Source organism: Aotus nancymaae, unplaced genomic scaffold (assembly GCF_030222135.1).
Source record: "Aotus nancymaae isolate 86718 unplaced genomic scaffold, 86718_ANA_hifiasm-v0.15.2.pri h1tg000046l, whole genome shotgun sequence".
Classification (NCBI taxonomy): domain Eukaryota; kingdom Metazoa; phylum Chordata; class Mammalia; order Primates; family Aotidae; genus Aotus; species Aotus nancymaae.
In genome coordinates this window covers 3053775-3080572 of record NW_026988460.1, presented here as the reverse complement: position 1 = coordinate 3080572, position 26798 = coordinate 3053775, and the positions used below count along the sequence as shown (strand labels likewise).

The window sequence follows — 26798 nt, the reverse complement described above, 5'->3', positions numbered from 1 at the left end:
GCGGCAACTTCTGCCTGAAAGACAACAGTAAAAATCAGCCTCAGTGCAACGCAGAAGAGACGAACAGGGTCAGGTTTTCTATCCACCCCGTCCTAACGTCCTCTGAGCGCTTTAACCTCTCGCTCCAGGAGGCGCGGGCTACTGCGCTGGAGCTGGGTGTCCGGCTTCGACCGGCGCCGCGGGTCTTTCCTGCCCTGGTGAGGGAGCTGACGGACTCGCGCGAACCTTCGCGGGAGAGCGCCAGGAAGAGCAGAAGGTTCCCCCCACTCTGAGCCCCTCCCTGCCGCGCTTGCCGGGTGGAGGCCACTCCCCGCGCCCTGGCCCTCCGGGGTGTCGCCCCGCTCCTGCCTCTGCGGGACCCGAGCCCGCCCCCGGCGCCGGCTGGCCAAGGTGTCCCAGCTGCTCCTTGGCGCCCCCTGGCCCAGCTCCAGCGCTGAAGGTTTCCGGTGAGCGGCAGTAGCCGGTTATGACGACTCCCTCCTCTGGAACAGCCTCCGTCTCCTCCGCCTCCTCCTCGGTAGTCACGGCTGCGCCGGCTTCAGGTGGGACTCGCCTGCAATCTGCGGAACCTTCCTTCCGCCGCTCGCCTCCAAGCCGCGGCCGCACTCTGCGCCGCTCTCGCCCCGGGTGGTGCCGGCTCCCGGCGCGGCTTCCCGGAGGGCTGTAGCCTGCGCACGCTCTCCGCCCGCGCCTTCACATCCCCTGCGGGCCGGGAGGCGGCCGTCGGAAGCCGATCCTGACCCTCCCCGGCCCCGGGCGCCTCGCCCCTTCCCGGTGCCTGCAGGGGAGCCCGGGCGGCCCTGGGCCCTAGCCGCGTTGACCCGGTTTCCAGGCCGGGGCGGAGTCGCTCCCCCGGGCCCTTCCCAGGCGCGATGGGGACCCGGGGCGCCGCGGTGGGGACCCGGGGCGCCGCGGTGCGGACCCGGGGCGCCGCGGTGCGGGGTGGCGGGCGGCCCCGGGGGATCTCCAGCCCCGAAGCAGTCCCAGGCGGTGCACCGGGGTCCAGAACCCCAGCTCGGCGTCTCACCAGCGGCGGGGCGCTCTCCGCTGACCCCTCAGCCCTGGGCCGGGACTGACGTTCAAGCGGACAGCTGGACTCTCGGGCAGCGGAACCCTTCCTGTGCCCTGCCTGGCACCCACCGAGAGACTTTTTGGCACAAGTGGGGGATAGCAGTTGAGGAATCATTCGGAGTCTCACATGTGTTGAACTTTCCATTGGCCAATGGCTTCTTTTAAACTTTTCCAATCTCTGTCGCTCTGCGACATTGCCCTATTTCGCCCCCCGTGTCCCTGTCAACCCCAGGTTGTGCCTTTTATCCATCATCTTTCAGATGTTTCCCTTTTTTCCTCCCTTATTAGGCCTGTGGAAATCTAATCAAGGCTTTCCAGAGTGGAGTGAACCCAGTTGCTTTGAGCTGAAGGAAAAGTAGCCTGGCCACCAAAGCGTCCGGAGCCGAAGGAGTGCAGCCACCCATCCCGGCAGGCCTTGCAGGAGGACCGACATCAGGAAGGCTTTGTGCCAGGTCCAGCAGCCACCCTCAGCCGTCTTACGCAAGTGGGTACATGCCCTCGGCAGAAGCCAGCTCTCTGATCTGCGTCTTTAGACTTTTTTCATCGCCTAAGCGTTACTTCTTCTCTACAGATCGGTGAGTTTAGTGATGGCCAGAGCTCACTGGAGGACAATGGACTTGGATAACCAAAGGTCAGGGTTTGGTCATAGCAATGACTTTTATTACCAGGAAGGATGAGTCAAAAAATAGGAAGGTCTGGGAACCCTCAGGTTCTCCACTCTAGGTGGGTAGCCCTGTGATTCAGCCAGCGGGATTACTGCTGTCAGAATGGGAAAGTTGTTTGCTCCTGGGAATGTTTGATTTCTTAGTATCTTGTTGGCCAGTTCCAGTGGATTCCTGTAGAAAGTGGGCCACCTCCTGCTCCCCGTTGGAATCTTGTCCAAGTTGCTGTGTTGGGAGTGGTGCCTGTGAATTCTTGTTTAGCAATGTGGTATTCGTTAAGGAAAAGAAAGCAGCAGGGGCCAGGCCTTCTGGCTGAGGGTTATCCCGTTACATTACTTTCTTAATATTTCCTTTAATTCACAACATCACCTGAATGATCAAGTCTACTTTAGCATCCCTTTAAGGCAATATGTTTCATTTCTGACAGGATTTAGAGACCTGAAACATCACAGAAGCTTCTGAGTGGTTCTGAGGATTTAAGAGGTAAATATTTTGATTATAAGTAGTCATTATTACTATTAATATATATTTTTAAATTTTTATGAAACTGCTGTCAACTCATTCTTAGATAAAAGCTCCAAGTAAAAATATTAATATAATTCAATCAGATTTACAGCAGATAACACCATACTCTTCAGGGCCGCCAAAGTGAAAAACCACAATACGTAACTACTCTGGGGGTGGGAGGAAGCGGGTAAAAGGGATGTCTTCTTGGTGTCGCCACTGTTCACTTAGAATTCCATGGCCTTGGAACTTGAGGTTTGATGGAATATAGCAGTCAGTTTCTTTTTTCTTTTCTTTCTTTCTTTCTTTTCTTTTCTTTTTTTGAGACAGGATCTCCCTCGAGTTACCCAGGCTTGAGTGCAGTGACGAGATCATGACTCACTGCAGCCTTCACTTCCCAGGTGAAAGTGATCCTCCCACTTCCACTGGGACTACAGCTGATTTTTTGCCTTCTTAGCAGATATGGGTTTCATCATGTTGCCCAGGCTGGTCTCAAACTCAGGGACTCAAGCAATCTGCCAGCCTCAGCCTCCCAAACTGCTACTATTACAGGCATGAGCCATCACATTGGGCCTGCAGTCTATTTCTAAGGGTCCATCTTCATAGCCCATGGTCAATGAAGACTAATTTCAAAAGATGGGTTTTCCGGTATGACTTAGGAAACAGCAACCCTAGCTGATAAACATTCAATGTATATTATGTCTCTGTCATCCAGAGGAAAGAGCACTTACAGAACAAAGATCCCACTAAAGTGACCTGAGAATGGCAGGATCATTGTCTGGGATATATAGGAGAAATCTGGTCCAAGAGATTTAACACTTACTGGGTGAGTTAGAAGTGCAGTGAGTTTCGTGACCATTGTCATTGTTCATAAGGTAAAGGCATGACGGGAGAGTTTAAGGGCAGAGTCTTTGAGGCAGACTGCTTAATGTCACTCCTGGAGTTTCTAAGACAGCTATTATCACAGCTGATTATTAGACCTGCTAGCATGTAAGCTTCACAAGGGCAATGAGTTTAGTTCATGACTACACCTTCATTGCTGTATACCGGGTATTTAGAAGAGCTCCTGGAACATTATCTGTGCCCACACCTCGATTGTGATTATAATTTTTTATTCAGCAGACACACACTTGCTCAGAGCCATAATACTCGCTTTGCTCTCTCACCAATGCTTGTCCCCCTCCTCATCATTCAGATCTCAGCTTAAGTGTTATTTAGGCCCTTTCTCGCCCCACATGGCTTTAAACATTTATCTATTTATTTATTTTGAGACGGAATCTCACTCTGCCACCAGGCTGGAGTGAAGTGGTGGGCTCACTGCAGACTCCGCCTCCCAGATTCAAGCGATTCTCCTGCCTCAGCCTCCCAAATAGCTGGGACTACAGGTGTGCACCACCACACCCAGCTAGTTTTTGTATTTTTAGTAGAGACAGGGTTTCACCATGTTGGCCAGGTTGGTCTTGATCTCCTGTGTCTGCCTGCCTCAGCCTCCCAAGTTGCTGGGATTACAGGCGTGAGCCACTGCGCCTGGCCTAAACATTTATTTAATAAATACTTCCGTAGCATTTAGTATGTGCCAGATACTTTTCTGAACACTTTACCAATAGGTAACTCATTTAACTCATGATAGCTCTATGATGAACGTTTATTATTATTTCCATTTTACAGATGGGAAAGGTTAGATGCAGAAAGGTTAAGTAACTTGTTCAAGGTCTTACAGCTGGGAAGCTGCAGACAGCGATTCAAATCCAGGTGGTTGAGCTATAAATGTTCAGGTTCTTAGCCACCATGCTATGCTATCTGTCAGGTTACCTTACTTTATTTCAGGTATCACTAAACTGGATCCTATCAAGCTCTTCCAAAATTTTTGTAAATAAAAAGTTTCATTGGAACACAGTCTCATCCATTCTTTTATAATAGACCATGGCTACTTTCTGGACAGAGGCACTGTTGTGTAGTTGCCACAGAGATCTTACGTCCGGCAAAACCAAAAACGCTTACTGCCTCTCCTTTACAGAAAAAGTTTGTTGGCCCCTAATTGGTTTGAGTCACAGGCCCAGTCATCAGCTGAAGTTGTTTATGTACTTTGATTGCTTATTTCTGGCTGTTGTACTAGGTTAAAGGCGCCGTTGACAGCAAGGCTCTTGCTTGTTTTGTTCACCTATGTATACCCATTTGCTAACACAGTGCCTGGCACCAGGAGTGTGCTCAGAAAAAATTTAATAAAGGAACATTACTCAGTGGGATAGCAAAGTGCTTTGTAATTATACTTAGTCCTTGACCATTTTTTTTTTTTTTGACTTTTAAAGGAAATTTGTTAACAAAGATGTTTTCATTAATCTCTAGGTTTTCAGGTTGCTATGTTAATGCTGCTTGTCTTTGGAGTCTTACTTCATGAAGTCCCACTGAGTGGCCAAAATGAAGCTCCTCCTAATACTCACAGCATTCCAGGCGAACCTCTGTATAACTATGCCAGCATCCGCTTGCCAGAGGAGCACATTCCCTTCTTTTTGCATAACAATAGGCATATTGCCACTGTCTGTAAGAAAGACTCTCTCTGTCCATATAAGGTAGGTATTATTTCTTCTCTCCTTATTTTTATGTGGATGCAATATGGGCTGGCTTACTGGTTCTGCATTATAACCTGAAACTGAAGGTAGAATTCTAATTTCTGGTCGTCACTGTGTAAGTTAATAATTGTTTCAATTTCATTTAATACTTCTGAGTAAACTGGTTAAAATTCTGTCCCATTCATTAGAGTGAAATTTAAAATCTAAATCACTTCTAAAATAAATAAGTAGCCAATACTGTTTGTAAACTCTGTAAATGAAGCAATTAGATTTTATGCAGGAAAGAACATCTTGTTAAAAGTAACTAAAGAATTTCACACCTCTTCTTTCTTAACCAGCATGTAAGAGGATCGCTTAGCACTTAATTTCAGTAATAACACCTCAGCCTCTGTCTCCACATAATTAAGCCTGTTACTGTGGCTGTCTTTCTGTTTTGGAGGAGTTGGAAAGACCTCAAATAGGAGCCCATTAAGACGTCTCACAGGGCCTCAGAGATCAAAGCTGGGCATTGTGAGACACTTCCTTTCCCATGGTGCTGGCACAGGAAGCATATGGAAAAGCAAACTTGGGAATCAGACCAGCATTGCTCCTGGGGCCTTGCAGAAGAGCATTCTGAGCTCCTTGGCCAGCAGCAGCTGGGTGGTTCCCAAGGGTGGCAGAGTTGTCCAGGTCTTATGGGGTCGCTGCTGATCTTGATTGCTGATTGAAGTTGCTGATTCATTCAATTTAGATGTGAGTCCTTTGGTAGCACAAATTCCAATGTATATGTCTTTTAGGGACTGATTGTAGAATCCGCCTGCTCACTGAGAAAGGCAGTTTCTTAAGCTACTTCAAGAAATTCTAATTCAAGTAGTCTTTGAGAGTTTAGGTAAAGCCCAGACTTTTGGTTAGGAGACATATGGTGGGGGTGATGAGTAAGGAAGATTGTTAAGAACCTTGAGACTGCGCTTTTAAGAATTAACTGTAAGTTTTAAATTTATTATTATACGAATACATATTGTAAATTGTAAATGTGAATGTTCTGTAATGATTTGTAATGGAAAAATCTAAGAGTCTTCTCTAAATGTCAGAAGAAGGGAAATCAATGTAAGTTTTATGTTCTAGAAACACCTAGAAAATCTAAAGTACTGCTGGGGTTATGAGAAATCCTGCAAACCAGAGTTCACATTTGGTTACCCAGTTTGCAGCTATGTCGACATGGGATGGTGAGTTTCCATATGGAATACCCTCTTCCTAATTCATTTAGATATTAATTTGTTTACACAGTCATGAATTCAACTTGACTGTCTCACACTGGGATAGGAATATCTGTAGTTTCCTCTGCCATAGGGAAAAAACAACCAGGACTGTAGAAAATTTTTTCCCCCAGTGTATACTAAGAAAATAAATGAATGGTTTCCTCTTGATTCTTCCTGGGAGAATTAAGTATAATTAGTACTTCCAATACATGCAATATTAATGCGGTAAAGAAAATACAGTAATTAAGAATGCATCGTTGTCTTCAGTTTCAGATGATAACTTCATACATGTCTGTTATATATTTTTATGATAAGGAAATTATTCTGTGAATAACAGTTTGATAACTTCATGTAGTGAGGCATAGTTTTGGAAAAACTATGATAGTATACTGTAAAAAAAATTAAAGTAATAAGGAACTTCTAGCATTTTAACCTTTAGAATGAAAATTCAAGGTCCAAAAAAAGTAAAAAGAAAAAAAACACAGAATATTTTTCTTTGCAACTAGGACAGACACTCTTGAGTCAGCTGAGGACATTTTCTGGAAACAAGCTGACTTTGGATATGCCAGAGAGAGGCTGGAGGAGATGCATGTGCTCTGCCAGCCTAAGGAAACGGTGGGTGTTTCGCTCCTTACTAAATAAGCTTGTTTATTTTTTTTAATTTATTTTTTAAATTTTAATTTTATTTATTTTTGAGATGAAGTCTCTCTCTGTTGCCCAGGCTGGAGTGCAGTGGCACGATCCCGGCTCACTGCAGCCTCTGCCTCCCCAGTTCAAAAGATTCTCCTGCTTCAGCCTCCCGAGTAGCTGGGATTACAGGCACGTGCTACCCCTCCCTGCTAATTTTTGTATTTTTAGTAGAGACGGGGTTTTGCCATGTTGCTAGGCTGGTCTTGAACTCCTGACCTCTTGATCTGCCCACCTCAGCCTTCCAAAGTGCTGGGATTATAGGCATGAGCCACCGCGCCTGACCAAGCTTTTTAATTTTTATTACTTATTATTATTGATTTTTAATATTTATCATTTAGATTTAATGTAAAAACAAGATAGACATTACTATGAAAGGAATTCCTCACTCTCACTTACTTATGGCTTAGAGTTTTATGTAACTTCCCCAAATAGGTTGTTCTCTTTCCTTTGGAAACCCTGTCCTCCTTATCCCACATATATCAAATAGTCATATTTTAAGACAGAATAATTTTAGATTTCGAATCTTCCCCCGAAACATATGTTAAAGAAGAGAAATTGATAAATTGCATCTTTACAAATTCATTCTCAGATACTTTGGGACAGACGGTAAAGCACCACTATACTGCTCTATATTTGCCCAGAGCTTTACAGTTTGCGGAAAGCTTTTCTGTGTGTTATCTAGTTTGATGATCGTAAGCATTATAGCAGACAGAGCAGATACTACTGATGCCATTTTATCAGTGTGGAAAACAGGGTCCTCAGAGGAGTTAAGCTACTCCTCCAAGACTGAACAGCTACCCTGTAGAATTAATTATGCATCTAGGATTAAAATGCAGATTTTTTTTCAGTTTACTTTCAGCCATACCGTATTGTACCTCAGTGGATCAGATAAAACACGTTGTCAGGAGGCAGTTTTAGGTAGTAAATACAAGAGCAGGCTCTCAACTACAGGGTTCAGATCCTGAGTCTTGGACAAGGTACTTAGGCTTTCCTTGTTTCTATTTCCTTTGCCTTAAAGCCATGCCTTTTATGTAGCATATGGTAAGGAAGAATGAGGTTCTACAGATAAAAATGCTCAGTGCAGCAGGGCCTGGTTCCCAGCAAAGGGCTCAGTGTTATTTTTTAAAGGTTGATGGAGTTGTAAGCTTGTAAGCACTTAGGATTAAGGTACAGTATTCTTTTTTTTTTTGAGGCGGAATTTCACTGTTGTTACCCAGACTGGAGTGCAATGGCGCGATCTCGGCTCACTGCAACCTCCGCCTCCTGGGTTCGAGCAATTCTCCTGCCTCAGCCTCCCGAGTAGCTGGGATTACAGGTGCACGCCACCATGCCCAGCTAATTTTTGTATTTTTAGTAGAGACGGGGTTTCCCCTTGTTGATCAGGATGGTCTCGATCTCTTGACCTCGTGATCCGCCCGCCTCGGCCTCCCAAAGTGCTGGGATTATAGGTGTGAGCCACCGCGCCTGGCCAGTATTCTTTAACTCAATGATCCTGAACCTTGACTCTCTGACGTTTCAGGGGTCTCTAATCTCCAACCACACTGGGAAACTAAAAAATCTTTTAAAATTTACTCACATTCGAAAACTGAGTATATGCTTTATAGCGCTAGGAGGGTGTCACGTAATAGAGCTTTGAGCATTCTAGCCAGGTGAATGAGGGCTGAGGATGTGAGGCATTCCATTAAGCTGCACGTCTGCAGGGTGTCTTTAGCAAAGTTCTGTTCTATCTTGCATACTTGGCTAGAGTCTAGCTGTTCACATGGAAAGGGCAAGAGAAGAATTACAACCCCATTTTGCATGGCTCTTTCAAGGTGGCTTTAGAATGTTCTTTTGGCTAAGATTTACCTTGATTTGCTTTGTGCAAGCAGAGTGTGATCCCTGTCTTAGTTATTTGGGCTGTTATAACAAAATACCATAGAGTGGGTGGCTTATAAACAATAGAAATGGATTTCTCACTGTTCTGGAGGTTGGAAGTCTGAGAGTAGGGTACCAGGGTGTTGGTTCCAGTGAGGAACCTCTTCTAGGTTGCAGACTGCTGACTTCTCGTTATCTCCTCACATAGAAAAAAGAGGGCAAGACGTTCCCTGGAGTCCCTTTTATAAGGGCATTAATCTCATTCATGCAAGCTCTACCCTTATAACCTAATTACCTCCTCAAAGCCCTGTCTCCTAATGTCTCAAATTCCTGGCTACCCCACACCTTCTAATATCATCACCCTGGGGATTAGGATTTCAGTGTAAGAATTTGGCAGAGACACAAACATTTAGTCCATTGCAACCTTTTACCAACTACAGACTCCAAAATGACCTGCAGGTCGAAATTAAGGCTACGTGTTCATTGGGAGTTTTAGGAAAAATGGTTAAAATGGTATTTAAGTCTGTAAATAAAACCAGAGCAGATAAAAGTTTTTGAAGCTCTCAGCACAGCCCAGATTGGTTGAAGTAGAATCAGTCTCTGGTAGCTGACTCCTAAACTCCTTTCTTCAGTTACTTTGGACATATTGCCCTCATGTTGCTGTTGAGACAGAGGCTCCCACAAGCTTTACAGTTTGCAGAAAGTACCCTTATTAAAACTGGCAAACTTCCCTCCCTGCCTTTAATGTCTCTTATGTGTGCATTCTTCCTTGTTTCTTTTGGCTTGCTTTTGGAAACTGCTTTTTGACATAGCTGTCGGGGTAGTAATACTGGTTCTGGGTGCTTTTTTTTTTTTTTTTTCAAAGGGAACTGAACTGAGCCACACATACAACTCTTGGCTTTAAAATTTGAGGTGACAGAGCATTTGGGAGTTCTCCGTAGTAACTTAAAAGTGGGAAACTGGCAAAAGTATGCTTGGTCAGGGTCTGCTGGGAAGGAGAAAATATCCTTCAGCAGATGCAGTCTTTGGAGAGCTTTTCTTACCACATCATGTGGTTTGAACATGAGGGTGTCCATGCTGTCAACATGTCTAGCAATTCTGGGTGAGTTCTTGCTGTGTTAATAATCGGAGTTATTTTTTTCTTTCGCTCAACCTTATTTCAGAGTGACTCAAGTCTGGTGTGTTCCCGTTATCTTCAGTACTGCAGAGCAACCAATCTTTACCTTGATTTAAGAAACATCAAGAGAAATCATGACAGGTATTTAAGTGGTTAATGTTAACATCTAATAGAAATTCTGAAATATTTTCAGATCCAGGGATTTTTTTTTTTTTTGAGACAGGGTCTTGCTCTGTTGCCCAGGCTGGAGTGCAGTGGTATAATCATGGCTCACTGCAGCTGTGGGCTCCCAAACCTAAGTGATGCTCCCACTTGAGCTTCTCAAATAGCTGGGACTACCAAAGTACACCACCAGGCTTGGCTAATTTTTTAATTTTTGAAGAGATGGGGTCTCTTAACATTGTCCAGGCTGGTCTCAAACTCTTGAGCTCAAGTGATCCTTCCACCTCAGCCTTCCAAAGTGCTGGGATTATAGGTGTGAGCCACCAAGGCTGGCTGAAGGGATATATTATCTTGAATTTGCTTTTGACAGTATAGCAGAGGGGTTGGGGAATGGGTGGGGGATAGATGACTCAGGCCACCAGTTGATTGCATGGCAAAGTTGGGTTGTGGGTATATTAGGTTCCTGATATGATTCTGTTACTTTTATATACCTTTGAAATTTTCTATTATCAATAGTTAAATTCTTTTTAAAAACTGAGTTTGGAAACTGGTAATCCACTTTAGTTACAACCCGCGTGCTTGGGTCATGAAGAAGTTTTCTGAACTCAACTTAATGTTTTGTTATACACCAGATTTAAAGAGGACTTTTTCCAGAGTGGTGAAATTGGAGGGCACTGTGAACTTGACATCCGTACATTGATGTCTGAAGGTCAGCGCAAAAGCCCTTTGCAGTCGTGGTAAGATATTTTTAACATATCTGTTTCAGAAATATTTGCCTTTATTTTTGGCACTTGCAGATATTAATGGGAGTCTCAAACGGAAAATGTTACATCATTTGTATATAATTTGGCATGAGCTTCTGGGAAGTGACAGTGCATCTAAATTAAATATGTGTTTATGGTGGTAAATATAATACTGTTTGCTAGTGAAAGAAAAATAGCTCAAAAATCCATTTTTACTAACTCACAATTACTGCATGTGTTTTGGGGAACACATTTAAAAAACAGTACACATGTATTAAAATATGTAACAAGCATACACAAAAAGGTACAGTTTGGATTGTAAAAAAGTGAACCCACCCATGTAACTTTTACCCAGGTCCAAAAATAGAACATCATCACCACATCAGGCTTCCTCCCAGGCCATACTCCCATCCTCCTCTCCAAAGGTAAATGCTACTCTGACTTTTAACATCATTGGCTAGCTTTTTGAATTAAAACAATTTTTATTTTAAAATAATTTTAGACTCATAGAAGCTTAAAAATAGTATGTATTAGTCAGTTCTCTCTCTGCTATAAGGATATACCCAAGAGTTAGTAATTTATAAAGGAAGAGGTTTAATGGACTCACAGTTTCACATGGCTGGGGAGGCCTCACAATCTTGGTAGAAGGCAAAGGAGGAACAAAGGCATGTCTTACATGGCGGCAGGCAAGAGAGCGTGTGCAGTGGGAACTGCCCTTTATGAAACCATCAGATCTAGAGAACAGCACAGGAAAAACTCACCCCCATGATTCACTTACCTCCCATTGGGTCCCTCCCATGACACATGGGGATTATGGGAGCTAAAATTCAAGATGAAATTTGGGTGGGGACACAGCTAAAGCATATCAAAGTGCAAGGAGAACTTGTAAGTTGTCTAATTGCCTGAGCTTCCTGTAATGGTAATATCTCATATAACCATGGCACAATGATCACAGCCATGACATTGACATTGGTACAGTAGTATTAACTAAACTTGTGCAGATTTCACCCGTGATTACCTGCACTCATTAAAATTTCATCACGTGTGTAGGTGCATATAACCACACCACAATCAGGATGCAGAATTGTTCCATTATCCTAAAGAAATGCTCATGCTACTCCCGTCTAGTCACACAGGTTTCTTACATAATGTTAATTTTTAAGGTCAAACATCCATGCCAAGGCTAGGAATGGCAGCTCATGTCTAAGATCTCAGCACTTTGGGAGGCCAAGGCAGAAGTGTTACTTGAGCCCAGGAGTTCAAGACCTGCCTGGGCAACATGACAAGACCTCATCTCTAAAAATAAAAAATAAAAAAAAATTAGCTGAGTGAGGTGGCATGCCCCTGTAATCCTAGCTACTTGGGAGGCTGAGGCAGGAGGATTGCGTAAGCTCGGGAGGTCAAGGCTACAGTGAACTATGATTGCGCCACTGTACTGGAGCCTGGGTGACGAAGCAAGACCTGTCTCAAAAAAAAAAAAAAAACTTGCTGAGCAAACTTTTTTATTTATTTGGTTTTAAAGAGGTCTCACTGCCTGGCTGCAGATCATTCAGAATAATAATCTACCACACATTGGTCTGGCATTTTGCAGTCTGCAATGCAGTCTCTCATATGACTTAACACACTTTTACAGGAGGTACTTTCTACATTCAAGTGGGCTTTTTGATTCCTGGTACATTTTGATATTTGATTCCACATGGTAGTTTCCTAGGGCATAATTGTATTAGTTACTTATTGCTGTGTGACAGGTTATTCCAAAGTGTACCCTAGTGTATACTTGTATTTATTACCTATTGTTGTATAACAAATCACTCTAAAATTTGGCAGCTTAAAATACAGACATGTATTATCTCACACTACTTCTGAGGGTCAGGGCTTGGGAGCAGCTCAGCTGAGTTGCCCAGGGCTGTAGCCATCTCTAGACCAAACCTGGGCCTGGGGAATCTGCTGCTAAACTTACTCAGGCTGTTGTAAGCTTCGGCTCCTCTTGGCCAGGGACTTCAGTGTTAACCATATGGGCCTCCCTACTGCTGCTCATGGCATGGCTGCTGGCTTTCCCAGGAGCACATCATCTGAGGGAGTACATGCTCTGAGATGGAAGCCACAGTACTTGTATAGCTTAATCCCAGAAATGACCTGCCATCAGTTCTGCTGTACTCTGTCCATTAAGAGTGAGTCACAAGGTCCAGCCCACTCTTAAAGGGAGGGAATTAACTTCCTCCTCTTGAAGGGAGAGGTATTAAAGAGTTTGTAGACCCATGTTTGAAACCACCGCACTCTTTTGGTCTTGTGTTTTAAAAGGATCTCTTTGATACTTGTTTTACATGAAGTATGATCTTAAGGAAGAGTTAGAGATGATCTTTATGTTAACTCTAAATATCTCACAGTTGTCACATGCTTGGGATTGTCTTTTTTTGTTTGGAAGAAAATTGTGCTATGTGACTTCCAAAGATGTTTTCCAAGAGATAAATTTCCTTTGTTCTGGGACACTTAGCTGTCTCTGCTATCTTTCTGAGACGCCGGATGATTCTTGGAATGCTGTCTTTCTCAGAATCCAAGAAGTCTGTCAAGAGTTTCTCTGGCTCATTGTTCTTTTTGAGCCTCACTGGGAAATCTTTTGAGTCTTCTTACTTTTGTGGTAGGTTATTTAGCCAACCCAATATATAAATGTCTTCTTTGGTCAGTTCCCAATCTATTTGGCACATAAGACTGAATTTTTTTTTTTTTTGAGACGGAATTTCACTCTTGTTGCCCAGACTGGAGTGCAGTGGCGTGATCTCAGCTCACTGCAACCTCTGCCTCCCAGGTGCAAGCGATTCCCCTGCCTCAGCCTCACGATTAGCCGGGACTACAGGCATGCGCCACCAAGCCTGGCTAATTTTGTATTTTTAGTAAAGACTGGGTTTCTCCATGTTGGTCAGGCTGGTCTCAAACTCCCAACCTCAGGTGATCCGCCCACCTCAGCCTCCAAAGTGCTAGGATTACAGGTGTGAGCCACTGCGCCCGGCTAAGACTGAATTTTCAAATCATTTTTGTTCCTTGTCTTTTTTTTTTTTTTTTAGATGGAGTGTCACTCTGTCCCCAGGCTGGAGTGCAGTGGCGCAATATTGGCTCACTGCAACCTCTGCCTCCGAGGTTCAAGTGATTCTCCTGCCTCAGCCTCCTGAGTAACTGGGACTACAGGCATGCACCACCATGCCCAGCTAATTTTTGTATTTTTAGTAGAGATGAGGTTTCACCATGTTGGCCAGGATGGTCTCAATCTCCTGCCTTTGTGATCCGCCTGCCTCGGCCTCCCACACTGCTGGGATTACAGACGTGAGCCACTGCGCCAGGCCTGTTCCTTGGCTTAACATTAAAATTGATACCAACCCATATAAATGTCAGTAAGGTTTAGAAGTTACAGGTGTGGGTAGGAGTGTCTCTACCAACTAGAAGTAAAATCTGCCTAATGAACAGATCCTAAGTTACAATGTTGCAATAGGAAGTTTGAGAGAATCAGTCTGAAGTCATCTCCCTGTCAGTCATATAAGAACTGCAAAGTGACAAAAAAAAAAAAAAAAAAGAAAAAGAAAAAAATGAAGTCATCTCCCAATTCATAATTTCAGGTTTGCTGAGCTACAGAGCTATACTCAGCTCAACTTCAGACCTATACAAGATGCTAAATGTGACATTGTCATTGAAAAACCAACATATTTCATGAAATTAGATGCAGGTGAGGAGTTATTTTGTCTGTTATTTATGTATTTGTTAATGAGATTTTATTCCTTTTTTTGGATGCAGTAATTCTCTATGAATGTTTTGGAAGCAGCATGACAAACAGTAGATTTGTTTTTTGCTTTCTTCTCTGAAGAAGGAGTTGAACTAGTTTGAACTTTCCATTATTTTGTACCTTTGGCATTTGAGAAGAAACTTTCATATTTATATCAAAGGACTTATTTCAAAATTTGATATTTCAAAATCAAAGGACTAGAGAAAGCATATTTATATCTTTTGTAACTAAATTTACTCCATCTGTTTTGTCTAATCATTTGATTTAGATTGTCTTTCATTAAAAGACGTTTAAAATCAAAAGCCGGGCCAGATGCAGTGGCTCACACCTCTAATCACAGCACTTTGGGAGGCCGAGGCGGGCGGATCATGAGGTCAGGAGATCAAGGCCATCCTGGCCAACTTGGTGAAACCCCGTCTCTACTAAAAAAAATACAAAAAATTAGCTGCGTGTGGTGGCGCATGCCTGTAGTCCCAGCTACTTGGGAGGCTGAGGCAGGGGAATTGCTTGAACCTGGGAGGCAGAGGTTGCAGTGAGCCAAGATTGCGCCACTGTACTCCAGTCTGGCGACAGACAGAGCATGACTCTGTGGGGGGGTGGAAAAGAAAGATCAAAAGCCATGTGTATAGTATGGGTGGGAAAGAAATGTCCATGACCTGCCCTGGCAAACTTTCTATAGCATTTCCGTGACTAAAGTGAACTTAAAATTACTTTTTTTTTTTGGGGGGGACAGAGTCTGTGTCACCAGGCTAGAGTGCAGTGGCACAATCTGTCAGCTCACTGCAACCTCTGCCTCCCGGGTTCAAGCAATTCCCCTGGCTTAGCCTCCCCAGTAGCTGGGATTATAGGTGCACGCAACCACGCCCAGCTAATTTTTGTATTTTTAGTAGAGATGGAGTTTCACCATGTTGGCCAGGATGGTCTTGATCTCTTGACCTTATGATCCGCCCACCTCGGCCTCCCAAAGTGCTAGGATTACAGGTGTGCACCTCGACGTCTGGCCCATGAACTTAAAAGTCTTCTGGAAGTTACCACTGTAATTTATTATTGAAATAAAATTAAAATTATTTTCTCATTTATACTTATAGCCTGTCTCTCAGCTTGCAAGCAGAGCTTTAACTTTGTGAACCAGTTACACTGGAGAGGAGAAACACAGATTGTACTATATTATCTCTCTCATTATGAGAGGCAGAGATTACTATGCTGGATCATATCAAAATTCATGAGAGGTTGGGCTTACAGTGAAATATAGAGAGCCTCTGTCACAAATATTTCAGAATTACTATAATTTATTGAGCATAGTTTTAATGTGCTCTGCCTTCTGAAGTCATAATTCTTATATTACAAAGTATTAAATTCAGAAATCAGACAAGTTTAGGTTTTTGAAATAAGAGCAAGTAAAAATGCTATGTTCCACATTTTGGCTCGTTTTTAAAATATGCAAATTAAAAAGGGGCAAAGAAAACACTGATTTGCCTGTAAAAGTGGCAAATATGTGTGAGCTATTAAATTTATGCAGGTACTTACACAATAAAGTATATAAAGTGAGAATAATAGGCTAGGGTAGACATGTGCTGTTTCCTTCCTATATTCATAACTCTACTTTTTTCTTCTAAATTATACTGTCTTCCAATTTTCCTTTCCTTTCTTTAGAGATAGGGTCTTGCTCTATTGCCCAGGCTGGAGTACAGTGGCGTGATTATAGCTCACTGCAGCCTAAACCTCCTGGGCTCAAGTGATTCTCCCACCTGGGCCTCTCAAGTAGCTGGGACCACAGGCATGCACCAGTATGCTGGGCTAATTTTTAAAAAATTTTTGAAGAGACAGGGTCTCACTGTGTTGCTCAGTCTGGTCTTGAACTCCTGGGCTTAAGTGATCCTCCTACCTTGGCCTCCCAAAGTTCTGGGTTGATAGGTGTGAACAACTTTGCCTGGCTCAGTTTTCCTTTTCGTTAACTCATACCTTAGGAAAACGAGCATTCCACAGATCAAGACTCATTAAGGGGCACATTTCTCAAGGATGGAGCTTACATTTTCTTCTCTGTGTATAAATTCTTGCAGCCCCAAGCACTGTTTTGTGCCTGTTGCATTCCCTAGTAACTGTCAGGAACTCACTAAATGTTATGTGAAAGAGCTCGTGTGTGCCGTATGGTTAACCTGGGAAAAGAGGATGTATTCTGATAGAACCTTATTTTTCTTGTTAATTTGAAAATACATTTTTTGCCCAGATTTTTCTGGGCAAAAAAATTAGCCCTTCCAAGCAATCATCTAAGATTCCAGGCTGAAAAAAACAGAGTATTTTTGTAGTATTATTTCTGGTACACAGTGTTATTTTTCACTGTGGGAATGAAGTCAGAATATTTTATGATGTCAGCTTTTGAGAGTCCCTGTTTTTCTTTTACTCAACATTTTCCCACCTTTAAAATGCATGTTCTAAGTGTCTGTTCTTGGAATTTCATCCCATTTTAGATTTGTACATTTCCAGGATGAATACTGGGTCCTGCATGCTTAAGTGGAGAGGGTGCACATTCTGTTTCTTTTTAATGAATGGCATGTGAACTTACAAATAGTGGCACCCACAGCCCTCTCCACTCTATCTGACCTAGCAGGATCTAGCTAGTCTTCATTCAGGGCTTCTTATGTGCCTGGCACTGGGATGGGTACTTTAAGATGTATTATCTTTGGGTTTCTCATAATAAAGCTGGCACTTAGGTGACTATTTCCCATTTCTATAGAGAAGCTAAAACTTAGGGACTTTATGAACTCATCTGAGAACGTTGCGCATGAATGGCTATGCTGGAATTCAACCCAGTTCTTCCTACTCCAGAATTCCTTCTCTTTCAATCAGAACACAAAACATTCACCTCTTTTATATGATAGTTGGTTAATGTTTTTCCAGGAATGATAAAAGCAATGATTAAATAGGGAAAAAAGAGACAGGAATGAAAATTACTAAAATGTTAGTTACCATCATTGCCAGTACTCAGTACTTCCATGATGAACAGATGTTGTTTAATTGATTTTTTTTTTTTTTTTGAGACAGAGACTCACTCTGTCACCCAGGCTGGAGTGCAGTAGTGTGATTTTGGCTCACTGCAACCTCCTTCTCCCAGGTTCAAGCAAATTCTCCTGTCATAGTCCTCTGAGTGGCTGGGATTACAGGCAGGTACTACCAGGCCTGGCTAATTTTTGTATTTCTAGTAGAGATGGGGTTTTACGATGTTGGCCAGGCTGTGATCTACCTGCTGTTGACCTCAGGTGATCTACCTGCCTTGGCCTCCTAAAGTGCTGTGATTACAGATGTGAGCCATTGCACCTGGCCCCTTAGTTGACTTTAAAAAGTAAATGATCAAGCTAGGCATGGTGGTGCACGCCACCTTAGCAAGACCCCACCTCTGATAAAAACAATGAATAAAATCAGAAGAAATAATCAATTGTCTTCATGACTCTGTAGTTCTACTCAGTTTTGAGTTAAATAGACCTACCTTGTTATTTTCTGGGAACTTAATGATCACTTGTTACTTGGGATATATGGGAAAATGCATTCCTGATTTTAAATAACCAATTTTAGAGTGACTTTTGAAACCCAGTCAGTCCGAAAATTGATGACTACCTATGTATGTAGATAATTTCATGTTTGAAAGAAAAAAAACCTGTTATTTTTTTCCCCATTTATTTAAACTAAAATTCTCTTAAATTATAAATAGATAGGATTGAATAAAACTTGCTTAATCCTGTGCTCTTTGGTGTTAACGTAGTTTTGTTTTCCAACACTAGGTGTTAACATGTATCACCACTTCTGTGATTTCGTCAATCTTTATATTACCCAGCACGTTAATAACTCATTCAGTACTGACGTGTACATCGTGATGTGGGACACCGTAAGTAAGAATGTGCTCTCTGCTTCAGCACTGTCTTTCCCTCGTATCAGCATGTGACTCTCATCTTGTGAAACAGAATTTTCGAAGACACATACATTTAAACATACACACCTGCACATATGTGGATGGGTGTGAATTTATCTGTATATACATGCATTGACTTGTGCATATACATATAGGCAGATACATAGGTATGTGTGTACCTTTGTTCTTTGAATTTTAGAATGAGGCAGTGGGGAAGGTTTCTTTCCCTTTCTAGGTGAGGGAAGCTCCAAAGGCCAGAGATTCAGTGACTTTGGCTCAGTGTTCTTCTGGGACAGATATATGAAAGACTGCCATTCATCTGGGCACGGTGGCTCATACCTATAATCCCAGCACTTTGGGAGGCCAAGGTGGGTGGATCACTAGAGGTCAGGATTTTCGAGACCAGCCTGGCCGACATGGTGAAACCTTGTTTCTACCAAAAATACAAAAATTAGCTGGATGTGGTGGCACACACATGTAGTCCCAGCTACTCAGGAGGTTGAGGGTAGAGAATCACTTGAACCTGGGAGGTGGAGATTGTGCTGATCCAAGATCATGGCACTGCATTGCAACCTGGGTAATAGCAAGACTCTGTCTCAAAAAAAAAAAAAGGCTGTCATTCGCTCAACCTCTATAACCTGTGTTGGAAGTGCTTTCCTCTGTTTACTTTTCAGCCTCTTGCATTACTGTCTGCCTTTGCTTAATAGCAGCTTCCTCGTTACTATGTCCTTTGTGCTGAATTATGCTGTGTTTCAGCTCACTCTATAGGGCAGGTCTTAGGCGTACACATAAATGCGTCTGTTGAGTGACACCTGCTGTTTATTTGTTTTTAGTGCAGTCTTTTTTCCCTTCTCTCTCTTTGCCTGCCTTTTCCCTGCTTCTTCCCATATCTGGCCCCCTACCTGCTGAGGAAACCCCAAGATGTGCCCCAGTATCTTTAGCTGTGAAATGAGATAATGACATTTACCGAGGTGTCATTTTGAGAATGAACCATAGAGTGTGTGAACAGTCACAGTGCCTGGTACACAGTACTTGTGCTCTAAATGTTAACTGTGACAATTACAATAAGGAGAATAAATGGTTTGTAGTGTACATGAGAGAGTTTGCCTAAACTGGGAAGTTGGAACACCCACCTGGGGGTCATCTAATGTTCTACTCAACCTTTGGACTCACAAGACACTCATATACTCGGCTCTTGGTGTGAGACTATTCAGGATTACATTGCAAGGGAATCACAGCTTGCTGGCAGGGCAGCCTCAGGTGTTTCTTCCAGAGGGCATGCTAGCAGTTCATACAGCACAGCTCAGCTGCAAGGAGACAAGATTCATCTGGGGGAGGCACAGGCAATGCCTTGGCTTACGAGCCTCATATCCTGCAGGGGCCAACATCTCCTGACACAACTTCATTGGCAAAGCCCCAGGATCCCTGAAAGAGACATGCCAGGTTCCAGGAGTCAGTGAACTCAGGGAATCTGAAACATGGCTTTCCCAGTCCAGAAGCAATTTACCTATCAAGCATCTTTTTAGATCAGAAGCAATGTTGCCTAGGCACATGGTTGACACAAGCTATCTTCATTTCCAGAGAGCCGAGTTAGCCAGTTAACAGAAGGTCAAATTCTCATGCAGAAGGAGAGAGTTTTGCTGACCCCTTTTTCACGGATCAGAGGCTTGTAGTAGAGCTGTGTAGAAAGGTTTTCAGGATCACTGCTCCCTAGGCTTTGAGTTAGATTTGAAGTCTGATGAGACTGTAATTCTTGGCATGTTAATGCCTTCTTTCATTTTCCATCTGTATGCATTTACATTTCCCTCTTGTATTTCAGTTTTGCTGCCACCACAGTTTCATTTCTTGGAAATGTTTTGTGAGCAAAGGGAACCACAGTTCCTTTCTTTTCTTCTTTTTGTATCAGTGCAGTCAGGCCACAGTCACCAGCCATGACAAGCCCTAAATGATTATCTCGGGGCTGTTTTGCCCTTTCTAAACAAAGCTATTTTTAAATTTTGTAATTAACATAAATGATGTTATTTAATTTCATGCTCATGATCCCTCATGTACTTTGGTTTTCATTAGTTTATTTTATAGACAAGAGGCCGAGGCCTGAGCAGCAGGTGAGTGTTCTAAGATGATGTAGTCAGTGAGGGTGGAACCAAGTATTCCATCCAGGCAGCCTGTCCCCAGACCTGTGCTCAGACATCACAGTGCTCTATCATCTTCCTAAAGTCCTCTGAAGAGGACTCTACCTAAGTTGCCAGACTAAGTTGACGTAAAGTTTATCAGATGCCTTCCAGAAGCTTCCTTGTACCTGTTGCATACTTTTCCACGTCGTCCTCAAATGGACTAAGTTATAGTGAGCCAGCTTCTACAACCCTCCCCTTCTCTGTGCCTGCTGGAATAGGATACACAGCCACCATGAAGACCCCAGGTTACTCAGTCAGCTGAGCACAAGACATGACGGCAATCTGACTTCGATTCTGGCACAGATAAGCAGGATGGGTGTTGCCCAGCAGGGTGGCTGCTCGGTGTTACCCCTCTCCTTGGCCACTCCCTGTGCATACGTTTTAAACCCGCACTCTTGGTCAAAGAGGCTTTTGCCATTTACTCAGCCAGGTTCTCAGGACAGGCAACTCTGCCAGATTGCTCCAGAATTCAGACCCACAGAAGATGGTAGGTTGGATGGGGATGGCGCTAAGCAAAGGTTTGTGTGGCCACTGTTTCTCTTTTGTTGGTAAGGACTTAAATTAAGCAGCACTGTCACTTGCAGGGTGACTGTGACATGAATCCCCCTCAGTGGATAGTGTTGCCAGAGTCCTGATGGTCTGAGATGAGCAGTTTGCCCAGGGAAGAGCAGGGAGGTAGCTGCGACTACAGATCATATCTTGGTGATATTTTCCCAATGGTTCCCACAAGGAAGCCTATGGGGCCTTCCCTTTCCCCTTGAAAAACTCTGCAGTTTACTCCCCAGTGGTTCCCACAAGGAAGCCTATGGGGCCTTCCCTTTCCCCTTGAAAAACTCTGCAGTTTACTCCCTTCAGCACGTGGCATCCTCAGTGGGATGGGCAGGGCCACCAACCTGCAAACATGCATAGAAGGACCCATCTTCAGATGCCTCTCTGGGCACAGCAGGACTGCTCTTATCTAACAGAATAAATAAAAGGGGAAATTACTGCAGGCTTTCCACATTTGCTTATGCTGAGAAGTAGTATAGCTTTATGATTATTTTGTTTGTTTTTGAGACGGAATCTTGCTCTGTTGCCCAGGCTTGAGTGCAGTGTCACGATCTTCGCTCACTGTAAGCTCCGCCTCCCAGGTTCAAGCGATTTTCCTGGCTCAGCCTCCCCAGTAGCTGGGATTACGGTGTGTGCTACCACACTTGGCTAATTTTTGTATTTTTAATAGAGACAGAGTTTCACCACGTTGACCAGGCTGGTTTCAAACTCCTGATTGCAGATGATCCGCCCACCTCGGCCTCCCAAAGTGCTGGGATTACAGGCATGAGCCACTGCATTCAGCCATGATTACTTTTTAAATTATGAAAGTCATACCTGCTTATAATGAGTTCAAACAGCACAGAAGTATGTAAAGTTTTTAAAAAAGTCTCCTTCTTCCTCTTTTTCAATTCCATGTTCCCCCAAGGGTAACTGCAATTAACATGTGTGTGAATCCCTTGCAAGACTCTTTTTGTTTTAATAAGTGCAAATATGTCACCCAGGCTTCCTAGCTCACTGCAGCCTTGCTCTCCTGGGCTTAGGTGATCTTCCTGCCTCAGTCTCCCAAGTTGCCAAGACTACAGGTGCATGCCACCATACCTGGCTATGTTTTTCCATGTTTATGTTATAATAGTATATATATAGTTATATATAGATGTACTATATACATGCTGTATCTATGTGTGTGTGTTTGTATATAATACATGTAACTGTCTTCTGATTTGACATCTGGCTAATATTTAAATTTATTTTCTGTAGAGACAAGATCTCACTCTGGTACCCAGATTGGTCTTTGATATGGTTTGGCTGTGTCCTCACCAAACCTCAACTTGAATTATATCTCCCAGAATTCCTACATGTTGTGGGAGGGACCTGGGGGAGGTAATTGAATCAAAGGGGCCAGTCTTTCCCATGTTATACTTGTGATAGTGAATAAGTCTCACGAGATCTGATAGGTTTATCAGGGGTTTCTGCTTTTGCTTCTTCCTCACTTTCCCTTACCACCACCATGTAAGAAGGGCCTTTCACCTCCCACCATGATTCTGAGGCCTCCGCAGCCATGTGGAGCTGTAAGTTCAATGAAACCTCTTTTTCTTCCCATTCTTGGGTATATCTTCATCAGCAGGCTGAAAACAGTCTAATACATTAAATTGGTACCAGTAGAGTGGGGCGTTGCTGAAAAGATACCTGAAAATGTAGAAGCGACTTTGGAACTGGGTAACAGGCAGAGATTGAAACAGTTTGAATGGCTCAGAAGAAAACAGGAAAATGCAGGAAAGTTTGGAACTTCCTAGAGACTTGTTGAATAACTTTGCCCAAAATGCTGATAGTGATATGGACAATAATATCCAGGCCGAGGTGGTCTCAGATGGAGATGAGGAACCTGTTGGGAACTGGAGCAAAGGTGACTCTTGTTTCGTTTTAGCAAAGAGACTGGAGATATTTGCCCCTGCACTAGAGATTTGTGGAACTTTGAACTTGAGAGAGATGATTTAGGGTATTTGGCAGAAGAAATTTCTAAGCAGCAAAGCATTCAAAAGGTGACTTGGGTGCTGTTAAGAAAATTTGCAGCCTGACTATGCGATAGAGTATAAAAACCCATTTTCTGGGGAGAAATTCAAGCCAGTTGCAGAAATTTTCATCAATACTAAGGAGCCTAATGTTAATCCTCAAGACTATGGGGAAGATGACTCCAGGCCATGTCAGAAACCTTTACGGCAGCTTCCCCCTAGGGGCCCAGGAGGAAAAAGTGGTTCTGTGAGTTGTGTCCAGGGTCCCTGTGCTGTGTGCAACCTAGGAACTTGGTGCCTTGTGCCCCAGCTACTTCTGCTGTGGCTGCAAGGGGCCAACGTACAGCTGGGTCTGTGGTTTCAGAGGGTGGAAGCCCCAAGCCTTGGCAACTTCCACGTGGTGTTGAGCATGCAGTGCACAGAAGTCAAGAATTGAGGTTTGGGAACCTCTGCCTAGATTTCAGATGTATGGAAATGCCTAGATGCTGGGGCAAAAATTTGCTGCAGGGGCAGGACCCTCATGGAAAACCTCTGCTAGGGCAGTGTGGAAGGGAAATGTGGGGTTGGAGTCCCCACACAGTGGTGTTACCATAGTGGAGTTGTGAGAAGAGGGCCACCATCATCCAGACCCCAGAATGGTAGATCCACTGACAGCTTGAACTGTGTGCCTGGAAAAGCTGCAGGCATTCAACGCCCACCTGTCAGAGCAGCCAGCGGGGAGACAGTACCCTGCAAAGTCACAGGAGTAGAGCTGCCCAAGACCATGGGAACCTACCTCGTACATCAGTGTAACCTGGATGTGAGACCTGGAGTCATAGCAGATCATTTTGGAGCTTTAAAGTTTGCCCCTCTAGATCTTGGACTTCCGTGGACCCTGTAACCCCTTTGTTGTGGCCAATTTCTCCCATTTGGAATGGCTATATTTACCCAGTACTGGTACCCCCATTGTATCTAGGAAGTAACTAGCTTGCTTTTAGTTTTACAGACTCATAGGCGGAAGGGACTTGCCTTTTCTCAGATGAGACTTTGGACTGTGGACTTTTGGGTTAATGCTGAAATGAGTTAAGACTTTGGGGGACTGTTGGGAAGGCATCGTTGGTTTTGAAATGTGAGGACACAAGATTTAGAGGAGCCAGGGGCAGAATGATAGGGTTTAGCTGTGTTTCCACCAAATCTCAACTTGAATTTTATCTCCCAGAATTCCTGTGTTTTATGGGAGGGACCCAAGGGGAGGTAATTGAATCACGGGGCCAGTCTTTCCCATGCTATTCTCGTGATAGTGAATAAGTCTCAGGAAACCTGATGGGTTTATCAGGGGTTTCCGCTTTGCTTTGTCCTCATTTTTTCTTGCTGTTGCCATTTAAGTGCCTTTCACCTCCCACCATGATTCTGAGGCCTCCCAAGCCATGTGGAACTGTAAGTCCAATTAAACTTCTTTTTCTTCCCAGCCTAGGGTATGTCTTTATCAGCAGTGTGAAAGTGGACAGATACAGTCTTGAACTCCTGGCCTCAAGTGATCCTCCCGCCTCAGCCTCCCAGAGCACTGGGATTACAGCCATAAGCCACCATGCCTGGCCAATATGTTTATATTCTTTTGGAAAATATACTCTGTCTCATACTGCCACCTTAATATTATCTCCAGAACATCCTTCTAAGTCAGCACATTTAGGGCTATCCTTGCTGTAGCTGTTACGTGGTGTTCTATTAAATAGATGTTTTGGAAGTTGGATCCATGCTTCAGTGCATGTATTCATTTCCCGCCCCCACATCACATTTAATTTTGTTTCCAGTTCTTTGCTATTTACTGAAATGCGACTGCAAATACATATGTCCTTTCAATATACCTGTATCTTCACATGCTCATCCTAGTATTTCGGTAGGACAGATTCCTGTAAGTGAATTTCTAAGTCACAGATTATGTGCATGTTTAAATTTGTGACATACTAAAGGAGATTTTATGTCATCTTGAAGACTATCCAAATATTCTTCAACATGAGTGTAGGAAGAAGCCCCTCCTTCCCTCATGGTAGATAATTTGGATTTGGGAAACGGAAAAGAAGCTTCTGGAGGCGGTTCTTACTAAATAATGTATGACTTCCCTGAGGAAGGATCAGTCAGGATTACTGTATTTTATTATTAAAATTTCCTTTCAAACATATCTTATTTTATCTGAAGTATTTTATCTCAGGAAACCATCTAGAATCACTTCTTTTAACTGCCCTTTATTTATTATTGATCCAGAACAGGGACATTTCATTTTAGGTGGTGTTGAGAAGGGCCTTTATTAGAATGGCATTGGAGGAACATTGAAGGAAGGTTTTTTTTTTTAAAATTATCACATCTAACAGATCTCAATAACTTTGAAATAACTGTAATATATGCAACATAAAATTTTTAAAATCTGAGAAAAGAATGCCATAAAGGTAAAAAGACATGAACATAATGAACGTAATATATAGCTAACTGTAGACCTTCAATGTAATGCTACAATGCATATTTCTGAATTCTATTGGCTGAATTTTTTAATCTAAGTGAAACCACTTAAAAATTAATTGGTCTTCCTCCTCTTAGCTGATGGAGCTCATAATTAACTACTTTTCAAAAAAGAAATGAGGCTGGGTATGGTGGCTCACACCTATAATCCCAGCACTTTGGGAGGCCGAGGTGGGCCCATCACTTGAGCTCAGGAGTTTGAGACTAGCCTGGCCAATATGGTGAAACCCTGTCTCTACCAAAAAATACAAAAATTAGCTGGGTGTAGTGGCATGCACCTGTAATCCCAGCTACTTGGGCGGCTGGGGCAGGAGAATTGCTTGAACTTGGGAGGTGGAGGTTGCAGTGAGCCCAGGTCATGCCACTGCACTATAGCCTGGGTGACAGGGCAAGACTCCATCTCCAAAAAATAAAATAAAATAAAATAAAATAATGCATGTGGTAAATATACTAGACAGAAATAGTTCCCACTGAGAAGCAGCTGTCAGATGGAGCTGGCAGCACAGGCTGGGTTGAATCCCAGCTCTCTAACTCAACTACTCTTCAGTGTAGGCAAATGACTTAAAATTGTATCTCAGTTTCCTCATCTGCAAAATAGGGAAAATGATATTATCTACTCATTAAGCTTGTGAGTGGCTTAATGTACACTAATAATGTCAAGTGCCCAAGAACAGTGCCTGGAACACAGGAAGCGTGCAGGATGCTATTATTATTATATAAAGGTGTTATTGACACCATTAATATTAGTGGGAAGTTGTCACTTTTTATTCACTAGTCAGTGGGTGGGGGGACATTTCATAGAATTACATACATTATAAAGTTTTATTTTATTAGAGACAAGGTCTTGCTCTGTTACCCAGGCTGGAGTATGTGGCATGATCATAGCTCACTGCAGCCTTAAATTTCAAGGCTCAAGTAATCTTCCCACCTTTGCCTCCCAAAGTGCTGGGATTACAGGTATGAGCCACTGACCAGTCTATATTTTTAATGTTAAAACTTTCTTTTTTTTTTTTTGAGACAGAGTTTCGCTCTTGTTAGCCAGGCTGGAGTGCAATGGCGCAATCTCGGCTCACTGCAACCTCCGCTTCCCTGGTTCAAGCGATTGATTCTCCTGTCTCAGCCTCCCCAGTAGCTGGGATTACAGGTGCATGCCACCATGCCCGGTTAATTTTTGTATTTTTAATAGAGATGGGGTTTTCTCATATTGGTGATCTGCCCGCCTCGGCCTCCCAAAGTGCTGGGATTATAGGCATGAGCCACCATGCCTGGCCAATGTTAAAACCTTCAACACATTTTCTTGTTCT

The 26798-nt window shown here is 43.3% G+C and overlaps 1 protein-coding gene across 3 annotated transcripts in view; it reads left to right on the top strand.

Moving 5' to 3' along the window:
• Positions 1–450: 450 nt before the first annotated feature.
• Positions 451–26798, top strand: part of EOGT (EGF domain specific O-linked N-acetylglucosamine transferase) — a 39954-nt gene continuing 13606 nt past the window's right edge. Inside the window, exons 1-10 of one of the 3 annotated variants that reach the window (XM_012473890.2) lie at positions 451–542; positions 1360–1646; positions 2161–2216; positions 4584–4807; positions 5912–6012; positions 6552–6660; positions 9753–9847; positions 10501–10605; positions 14220–14326; positions 18160–18263. In XM_012473890.2, the coding sequence (XP_012329313.2) occupies positions 4598–4807; positions 5912–6012; positions 6552–6660; positions 9753–9847; positions 10501–10605; positions 14220–14326; positions 18160–18263 (831 nt within the window). In that variant the 5' untranslated portion in view covers positions 451–542; positions 1360–1646; positions 2161–2216; positions 4584–4597. Of the gene's footprint in view, positions 543–1143; positions 1647–1681; positions 1703–2160; positions 2217–4583; positions 4808–5911; positions 6013–6551; positions 6661–9752; positions 9848–10500; positions 10606–14219; positions 14327–18159; positions 18264–26798 lie in introns of those variants that run through there. The other 2 variants (XM_064361891.1, XM_012473901.3) reach the window with 2 other exon arrangements.